The 10,200-nt window shown below is 39.2% G+C and overlaps 1 protein-coding gene across 1 annotated transcript; it reads right to left on the bottom strand.

Moving 5' to 3' along the window:
* Positions 1-2,876: 2,876 nt before the first annotated feature.
* On the bottom strand, positions 2,877-7,239 carry LOC117535038. Its single transcript, XM_034199357.1, has 4 exons — positions 6,749-7,239; positions 4,941-5,057; positions 4,021-4,150; positions 2,877-3,187 (listed from the first exon to the last, which is right to left on the bottom strand). The coding sequence occupies exons 1-4, from the start codon at positions 6,851-6,853 to the stop codon at positions 2,877-2,879; spliced, it is 663 nt and encodes a 220-aa protein (XP_034055248.1). The 5' UTR covers positions 6,854-7,239.
* Positions 7,240-10,200: the final 2,961 nt, after the last annotated feature.

The following is a 10,200-nucleotide window of genomic DNA, read 5'->3' as shown; positions in this document are numbered from 1 at the left end:
TTACAGTAACACTGCTCATAACGCGCATGGCACGAGGGATTTTTGCTATTGGGACTTGGGTTTGAGTCCAGCATGAACTTTTTAGTTATTTTCATGTCGATGCACACTGAATAATATTTTTGAATAGGATTCATAATATTGTTTGCCTAGAACAAAATTAATGATCAAGCAGCATTTTAAAGTCTAAATATCCCTGCAAATGTAGCAATGACATTTCTGCTTCTATCTTTGCAAAACGAGTAAACAGTCACATCTTATCTGGATAAGTGCGGCAAAGTGCAGAATACCGTTTTGATAAGGGGGATACATGTGTGTAGTCTTTAATATTAAACATGATCGCTGGTTGATAGCCACAGAAGTCGTATCACAGTTTAATCTGAGCGGATCACAGTTTACCACAGCTCCACGCTGCGTTGGAGGAGATGGGTGTAAACAACTCAGACAGTTAGTTTCACTAATAGATGGTATGAAAGTATAAACGGGTCTCAAATCAACTCGACATCATATTAATAACGATACATGATACCAATATAGGTAACACTTTACTTTGAAGGGGCACAAACATGATGAAGTAATGACAAAGTCATGCTTAGTTACTCATGATTTACAACACTTGGAATTGCTGTGACTGGTCTGTTTTTTTGGCCTGCAGATAACTGCAGATCTATATGAAGAAGACATGAACATAATTAATAACTCAGAAGTCATGATGATTGAGATACCTTAGTTGATGCATTAATTAAGGTATTGTTCCTGCATTAAGTCATGCATGAGATACCATTAATACCTGTACATTACTGATAGTTCATGAAGTAGCCTACTACATGAGTACTACATGAATTAATTCATGCTTTTTCATGCATTAAGTCATGCATGAATTCATGATGATTCATGTACCCTTACCGTAAAGTGTTACCAAGACTTCTCCACGCTGCTTTCAAACTGGGAGTAAACAACATGTGCTTCACTTGGAGGCTGTCTGAAGGTGTACACAGGTCTCAGATGGACTTGGTATCACATTAAGAACGATATTCAGTAATAAGTCTGGCAAAAATAAATGGTTTAAATGATTTATTCAAGCTTTCAATGTTTTGAACACACACCCCCAGTCACCTCGTGTGTCTTTTTGTAGTCCTCGCTGTACGCGTCCGGATATCGGTATCGCAACCACAACCTCACACACTGGTACTGAAAGTGCATGAAAGTGTTCCTATCCAGCCAAATATACCAAAAGATGTATGTAAACGACAGAAGAAGCGATCGAAATGTGTATTTCCTGGTTATTCGACAAAGGCCACGCCCCTGATACATCTGCTTACCGTTATAGAATATCACCAGTTGTTCGGCCCACATCTTGTTCGGTAACACCTGCACTTGATTTGTCATCTCTTCTTCCCTCACTTTATCTTCTCTTCACGTGAAGCTCTCCTCTCCTCAGCTGGTGTAGTAGTTAGGCACACTAACGCTAGCTATATAAATATGACGCTCTATGTATAAAAACAAAACTTACCTTCTTATATCTTTTTTTCCTCCCGATTTGCAGCACTCTTGTTCGTTCTCTCTATGTCTGGTCAGTCATCAATCTGTTCGACGTAGCGCGCCCCCTAGAGGCCTGGAGCACTTCCGGAATATTTTTTTTGTATGTGTTTTGGGATTTGTATGTGCTACAACACACTGCATCATTTCTGTAAATGCAGCGTTTTTCTGTTGTATTTGTTTTCAGGGTTTGTTGTTTATTTCATTATTTGCAGGTGTTTCCTGCTTATGTATGCGTTTTGGGCCGTTGTTCCGCGTTTGCACCTGCAAATCGATTCCTCAATTTTATTGAGTGCGTGTTTTGATATAAGCAGAGAAGCTCTCAGGAATCCGGGCAGCTTGAGGACCAACATCTGCTAGAAGCACTAACCACAGAGGATTTCTAATAATTATGTTACTGTTTATTTTCATATATATTTTCTTTGTCTATTACTTTTATTCTTATAACAACAAAACATTAGTTTTATGATATGAAAGACGGCTATGACACATTTTCTAAACACATTCACGATGTGCCCTTGCGTTTTCCTTAACCCCCGCTCCAATCCCCTTGATCTCAACTCAGTCACATTAATAGAGGAGAGAAAAATGAATTTTATATTTGGCTTTTAGCGCATTTGACCTTTGATCTTTAGGACCTAATGACAAAAAAAAGCTACATAAGTGTTGTGTGTCCTGTTGGCCATGTGTACACTTACAGGGGAACACTGCTTTTGTGTTGAATGAAGTTGGTTGCAGGCATGTTGAGCTAGCTTGCATTTCAGTAATCACTGCTCACTTTTATCACGTTTAACATTACTGAGATCCAGAGAATAAATTCTGTTAGATTGTGAATCGATTACCGTTTCGTTGATCAGTTCTGTTTTATCCATCTGTGGAGCTCGCGTTGATCATTCAACACGAGCTAATCATTCTCATTACATACGGCACTAGCTAAGCAGCGTGCAGCTTTGCTAGTGCCGTATGTAATAAGAATGATTTTTGCCAACCAGTGCTTTGCGCTTGTACGTTTTTATTTTACAACAACCAGTTAGTAGGATTTGTATTATTAATAACTGTATTTTATAAATTGCTCTCTGCTTTTTCAAATTTTACTTTTTTCCATTTTCTGGACTCTCTTCAATATACTTCAAACAGCCATACTCCTTAATATTATACTACAGTGACTTTTATTGAGTCAAATGACAATAATAAGAAATCATTTGTAACTTTTTCCTCACGTTCCTCAGTATGGGAACCACATTGAGAAAGAAGTCACTCACAAAAAATATATTCCTATAAAACTGAACCAACGATTAAATTAAATGTGTTCAAAAGCTACAGAGTTCATAAAGAGTCTTTCAGCAGCTCCTCTCTGCCGTCCTCCTCTTCTTCCCAGAATGCCTTGTTTTCCTCTGGCCCTCTCTCTGGCGGAGTGCACACACCCCCTGGCCTTTGGCTCTCCCTGTCTCCGGCCGGCTGACGGCGGTGCAGGACAGCCCCGCGTCGCAGTCACAGCGCCCCAGCTTCCTCCTCAGCTTGGTGGACCCCCGCAGCAGACAGGCCTCCCCCTCCCCCGGGATCCTCTGACACCGTTTTCCGGTCAGATAGCGGACACAGCACAGACCGGCCGCACAGTCACCGGAGCGCACACAGCTCGACATCTCCGGAGCTGCAAGAGACACACCGTTTACCACATGTCCTTATAGAGTGGTGCAAGAATGAGTCCTCAAAGCTGGAAATGAGTTAGCATTTTAGCTCTTCTGGTTCGCTCGTGTTGAAGTCAATCGTTTTTTTAATTAGTTTTTGGTTTTATGCCTGAAATAAGGTCTGTGGCCAACACAAGCTGAAGAAATATTCACGTTTTCTTCTACGATATAAAATATGTCAGTAAATACCACTGGGGATTGTCTGAAGCTTTTATGTGTTGCCACATGTGACTAAATGAGACGACTAAATGCCATCCCGCTAACATTAGCCGCCTTTAGCTTACCGGCGCTCACTTGATGTCGTATGACCTTCATGCAGTTTGGTTATTGCCTAATGTTAGCCTTTTTACTTCTGGCGATTGCATTTACGCTGCAACAATCATAAAGCGTTGTTAATATGTGGAGATTTTCCTGCTGAACAATACGTGCAAATATCATAAACATGTGTTTGCCAAAGATCTTATTTTCTGCAATATTCCCCAAAAATGTCATTGGATTTTTGTGATGCTAACTTTGTGCCAACACCATTTCTGCAGTAAAAGTACTAATACCATACTATGAAAATACTCTACTACAAGTTGAGGTACTGCTTTCGCAACCTGACTGAAGTGAAATGATGTACATATTATCAGCAAAATGAACATAAAGTGAAAGTTTGTATGGGCTACTTAAAGTAATGGTATGTATTTCGGCGTATGATATACTCTGTCAGAGTTATACTATCTTATATAATGTTTTTGGATAAACATCACTGTTCCAGTTGTGTTCTGGGACTTGTTGACTTTCGGTCTCTCACCTTTAGTCCTGTTGAAGCCGTCCGTGAAGAGCCTGTCTGTCTCTCTGTCTGTCGCTCTGTCTTGCTGTCTGTCCACATGTCTGTCCTGGGAGGACGGTCTCCTCTGAGCTCTGTTGCTGCAGCCTCCCCTCTGATGGGACATGATAAGATCATTGGACAGAGAAAGGACAGAGCATTACAATTATTTTTTAATGTGTTACCTTGGTTGGTGATTGGCTAATGGTTACACAAGCCAGAAAATCGTTATGACATCATAAAGTGGCCAAAATCTGATCAGCTCATTTTCAGACAGGTTTTTATATAAATGGATCAGGACAAAAAAGTGAGCGAATCTTTTTGCCTAACATTTTCAGAATCTCTTTACATACGTTTATGTATAAAATACATGAAAAAGTGGATTTTGCATATAGGTGACCTTTAAAATGTAATTAAAGTACCAACATTTCTTAGTGGTTTTGCCAGGACAATTTGTAGGGCTATATTTGTCGCAGTTAAATTCCAAAGACAAAGTATACTGAAGCTCAACAAAACCCGTCATTTTTGTATCAATGTCTGTGTGTGTGTGTGTGTGAGTGTGAGTGTGTGGCCTAGCATTACTATATTTGTGGGGACCTAAATCTGTCTACACAGTCACGTGTGGGGACTCGCCTCCCTTATGGGGACAAAATGGAGGTCCCCATGAGGGGAATCATTAATTTTAGGGTGAAGACTTGGTTAGGTTTAGGTTTAGGGTAAGGGTAAGGTTAAGGGTAAGGGTTAGGCATGTGTTGGTTATGGTTAAGGTTAGGATAAGTCTCCAGGAAATGCATGTAAGTCAATGTAATGTCCCCTGAAGTGATGTATACATGGTATGTGTGTGTGTAAGTGAGTGAGTGAGTGTGTGTGTGTGTGTGTGTGTGTGTCTGCTGTCTGTCACTCACCGGAGGTACGTAGCAGTCAGGCGTGGAACATGGAGGTGTTTGTCCTCTGTTGGAGTTGAAGGAGGTCTCCGTCCGGCGCCGTACAGGACGCTCCAACTGTTCACCTTGGTAACGATCCTGATGGACAAGGTCAGTAGTGATATAAGTTCTACATCTGTCAGATATTAATATTCAACACTGAAACCTAACGCTAAGGTTAGTTGAAAGCAATAATATCTAAATAATTAAGTTCAACTTAATATTATTGCTTTCAACTAACCTAATACAGTGAAATGTAATACATTTAATTAAAGTCAACGTTTCAGTTATTTCAGTGAACTCAACTGAATATGGTGCTGATACTTCTGATGAACCTGGCTGGTATAACTGATAGTGTAATTACCTATACAAAAAGGAATTGTTACTGCTAGGGCTAGTTAAGTTATGGAACTACTACTAGTTATATAACCACTACTATTATTATAATATATATTACCATACATGTTTCAAACTTGCTGCTACTAATATTATACATTAAGTCTGTCAGGGCCCTCTTTTGGCCTTTGCAAAGAGGCTCACAACGATTAAGAGAAGGGGCTAAAATACACAGAGATACAAAATGACTCCAAAGAGACACAAAGGAAATACAAAAACACTCTAAATGACTACAAAGAGTCCCAACATGAGTTCAAAGCGACACAAAATGACAGCAAAGAGTTTGAAAATGACTACAAAGACGCTTGAAATTACCACAAAAAGACATAAAACAACTACAAAGCACTTCAAAAGGTATTGCTCTTTGAAAGTGGATGTACTTGCTCTTCTGAACTGTATCCTCATGGCTGAATACACTTTGGAAAGAAATATCAACTTACTGAAAGTTAATGTAATAAAAAACCTTAAATCAGATCATATGATCCCTCAGAGAGTTAAAGGCATGTGTATTCACTAACTTTAAAATGTTATTAAACTGAGAGGGTTCTGTATTTACGTAATGATTGAGACTAAGATTTACACGTGTAATCTGGATAATTGTCTTGGTTCTTGAATTAGTTATGATGCCTTCAAATGTCTCCTTTCGTCTAAAACATTCAACTAAAAATGAACAGCTGACTTTCGTTATTTACGTCAGTCAAATAACGTAAAACTACCTTTAAAATAAAAAGCGTTTTACACTTATTTTGGCGCTGTTCCTTTAACACCAAGAAATTCTGTTATTTGTTATATCTTTAAATAATTAATATTAAAATAGCTATTAAAAAAACATGAAAGGGCGACAAATAACCCTTATAAAACATTTGATAAAGAATGTCATCATTAGTTTTATTCGTAAATGTACATTTAACAATAAAAAATACATTATTTGTTGTTTCCCTAAAGAATGCTGAGCAATAAGTGAATTTCTGATTTAAATGTAATGTTTTTGTCTGATGTGATTTACCCTGACTTTATTGTTCTTTGTTACCCACTGTACAATGAATCTGAATTATGCTCTTTTGTTATTATTATTAATATTAATACTAATAAAAGTAAATAAACTCCAGCTGTCAGATAAACCAAAATTAATATTGAAAGTCTTCAAAAATAAAAATGCTCAAATGAAGATAACCTTTGAGCTGATGGACACAATTGGACTGACTCAATTCCTCTGTACTTAATTACAACAAAAAAAGTATATATTTTTGGGAATATAATATTTGTATCTGACACTAGTGAGTAAATGTATAAAGTTGATAATAAGTTTAAAGTCAGATGGATCTAGTGCAGAATGAAATACATGTTCCCCTTTTAAAATATGGTGCAGTATTAATACTGATCCTTTGTCTTACCGGCAGCTCGGGGCTCTGTTGCTCTTTAGAGGATCTGATGGTGTTGGAGTCCAGAGCCAGGCCACACACCACCGACACACACAGGAAGCTGCGCCACATCCACATCCTCCCACCGGCTGATAAATAACGGTTCGATCCTCCTTTCTTTTCCGTCTATCACTCACAACAGAGGGGACGAAACCGGCAGAAACTTCAGATTTGATCAAATTGACCAAGTATAATTTCTGCTCTGTTTGCAGCTTTAAAATGTGACCCTCTCAGCTTGTTTTCTTTTTTTACAAGTGACTCTGCTGTCTCTTCAATCAGTCCAGTCTCCTTACAAAAATATATATTCCTGCTGATTTAACTATATCAGTTTTCTCAAATTCAAACCCCTGTTGATCTTGTTATAAGAATAATTTGTTTAAATCCAGGGTCTATCCGAGCCTCACGATTAATTATTTGCTGTTTTAAATATAATTTAGATAAATGTGTTCTAAATGCCAGTATGTTGTCTGATCCTCTCTGCTAGGTGTGTTTCCTCCTTCAGGTGCGTTTGTTTTTTATACCCCTCTGCTCCCCTCTGATCCGTCCTGTCTCTCAGAAGTTTTTTGAAGGTGCGTTTGAAGCTCGACCGCATCAGTCGGTGGAGACAGCGCTTCCTTCCTGGAAGCCTCAGGTGAAGGCGGGACGTTTGATATGTGACACTGCAGAGACCACAGAGAGATGAAAACACCTGGAGGCACGAGACAGGTAGAGCTGTGTGTGTGGGGGGGGGTTGTGTGTGTGTGTGTGTGTGTGTGTATGTGTGTGTATGTATGTGTGTGTGTGTGGTTTTCCTTTATGTGGTTTGAATGTTGGGATAAAGACTCATTAGAGCTGTAGCTGTCTCCGTCAGGCGGGCGGATGTGTGAGTGTTTACAGGTGATTAAAGCTGATTAACAGTAACAGTTTCAGAGTCTCTTAGTGACTGAAAACACAAATCCAACACAATTGTTCTTCCAATAAATATTTTTTAATATGTCCAGGTATGTTTTCTCTTTAATTTATAATTAATGACTGGGTCTAAATCAGAATTAAATATGTTTTCTACCAGGGAATTCAGACGGTTAGCAGAATAAAGTTTCATATAAAAGCACAGAGTGTACAGAACCCCTGATACGCGAGCGAGAAAAATGAATCTGGTGATCCAAGTAAGGGATAATGTGCTGCGGTCATTACTGAAAAAACAACACTTGATGCGAAGCGGAGCACATTATCCCGCTTATTACACGGCTACATACTTAACTAGAAAATGCATTTCCTGCAGAAAATGTGTGCGAATGCTGTAAACTGTGAACATTTATGGCTGAATTTAGCTGAAAATGCAGAAAAAGCTGAATGTGTTATTAGCTGAATGGTAGCTGCTTTTAGCTAAACAAATGCAGAAAAAGCTGAATATTTCAAAGAAAAGGTTTAAAAAAGGTATAAACAACAACATGTATAGCCTTGATGTCCTGAAATAGCTGAATAATGTAATAGTTGAATGGTTTCTGCAGCTGAAAATAGGCTGAAGGAGTTAAATATCAGATGTAAGTAGTAGTGAATGAATTTGTATTAAGATGAGAAAAGAAAGTAAAAAGGCTTGGGAAAGCAGAAGAATATTTTGACTGCAAACTTTTCGACTAAAACCATACGTCACTAATAATGTATAAAATATGTGGAACCTGTTGAAGTCTGTATGAAGTCTCCATCAGACAGAAAAGAATAGGCTGAGACAGTCTGTTAAAGGCCAGTCTGTCGGTGTTTGTTTCTGTGCTGAGCACCTAATCACAACAAATAATCATAACACCTGTGTGAGCCCAGAGATCAAAGCTTTCAATCTGCCCAGCAACACCATGGTTACCAGCTGCAGCACTGAGTCCCATAAGAATGCATTGAGGATTATATCTGACAATATTGCCACCTGTTCAAAAACTATGGCTCCTATCAAAAAATGACCAGACCGTGAGCATCAGGGAACCCCAATGAACAGTTATGTTGTTTTTTTGGGTTTTGTGTGTGCAGTTTGTCTAAAGTGTACTTCTCTCTGTTCTGAAGAAAGGTCCGGATGTTTTTAACATGGGAATCAATTGGGAGCAAGGTGGACTTTTTGTCTCTTCATGCCCTCAAGAGGCATTTTGTTTAATATTCTTTCTTAATTTTTTTAATTTGCAAAATTATCTTTTAAATTGACAAACATCATATGTGTAATTCGTGGCACAATTCAAACGGGATCGAGAGATAATCTTTCTCTCGCCATTGACTTCCATACATACTTTTTCCGAAATAAGGTCCCATGGAGGTCCACCGGAAAGGGAGGGACTTCGCCACTTCGCCAGATGAGAGTAACACCTACCTTTCGTTTTGCACTTTTATTTTGATAGTAATAAGATCGGGACTCTTATTTTGAAGGAACCTTTACCAGAAGTTAATGGACAACGGAGCAGTGTAAACACTGAAGTTGACACACATGTATTATGACGGATAGATGACAAATACATTGACATATACTAAATAGTTACAGTACATTGGGTTTTTAGCCCCTGGCTGATAAGGGCACAAGCTCTTACGTTGGTAATGATTGTATACAAGCAAGGGTGTGCAATAAATAGATACCATCAGTTGGAGAGTCTGACCATTCAGCCGGGGACGCTATAATTATTATAGTGAATGTTTAAATGATATCAATAAAGATTTATTGATTTGATCACGTTACTCTGATGATAGTCTTCAAGACAGCCTATGTCTGAACTCGATCCTTAGAGTAATGTGTTATGGAGCCCTCTCTTCAATCTTTTGTCCACATAACGAGTATTTTGCGCTGCTCTTTCCCAATGTGGAAGCAAAATCAGTGAAAGCATACAGCATGATGCGGGGTGTGTCTCTGGACATCTTTAGACTGGAATAGCGGGGGGGCGCGCCCAGTACGTGAACTCGCCTCCCATGATCTCAAGGGACCTATCTGTCTAAATAAAGGTACAAAATAAATTAAAAAAAGGTGCACACGACAGGACAAAATCTGACTCGAGACAAAACTTGCTCGAATCCGAGTCCAAGTCGGAGCATCAATGTACAAGTCGAGTCCGACTCATCGTGGGGGAAAAATTCACGAGTCAGAGTCATCGTGCACGAGAATTCATGAGTCAGAGTCCGAGTCAGAGTCATGGTGCGCGAGAATTCTCGAGTCCGAGTTGGAGTCCGCATCAATCAGTGCGCGAGTCCGAGTCGAGTCACGAGTCCCGAAAATCGACACTCGAGTCCGACTCAAGTCGAGTCCGGGAATCGAGTACTCCATCTCTGGTGTGAGCCCAGAGATCAAAGGTTACCATGGTGATGTGCAGTGATCAGTGAAAGGAGAGCCTTTCCATTATTCTGAATGAGAAATAAACCTCTTACATTTGATCTATATAACGGTAGCTGCTATTGGTAAAATGTCAACGCGTGGAGTATGT

The sequence above is a fragment of the Gymnodraco acuticeps genome, unplaced genomic scaffold, assembly GCF_902827175.1.
Source record: "Gymnodraco acuticeps unplaced genomic scaffold, fGymAcu1.1, whole genome shotgun sequence".
Classification (NCBI taxonomy): domain Eukaryota; kingdom Metazoa; phylum Chordata; class Actinopteri; order Perciformes; family Bathydraconidae; genus Gymnodraco; species Gymnodraco acuticeps.
Note: the sequence above shows the minus strand (reverse complement) of the source record. Positions and strands in the feature narration are given on the sequence as shown.

Coding starts and splice junctions, on each gene's coding strand:
- LOC117535038 (XM_034199357.1), bottom strand. CDS start 6,853: ATGTGGATGTGGCGCAGCTTCCTGTGTGTGTCGGTGGTGTGTGGCCTG. Junction 4,151..4,940: donor CTGACTGCTACGTACCTCCG/GTGAGTGACAGA, acceptor ATGTCCCATCAG/AGGGGAGGCTGCAGCAACAG. Junction 3,188..4,020: donor CGGCTTCAACAGGACTAAAG/GTGAGAGACCGA, acceptor TGTCTCTTGCAG/CTCCGGAGATGTCGAGCTGT.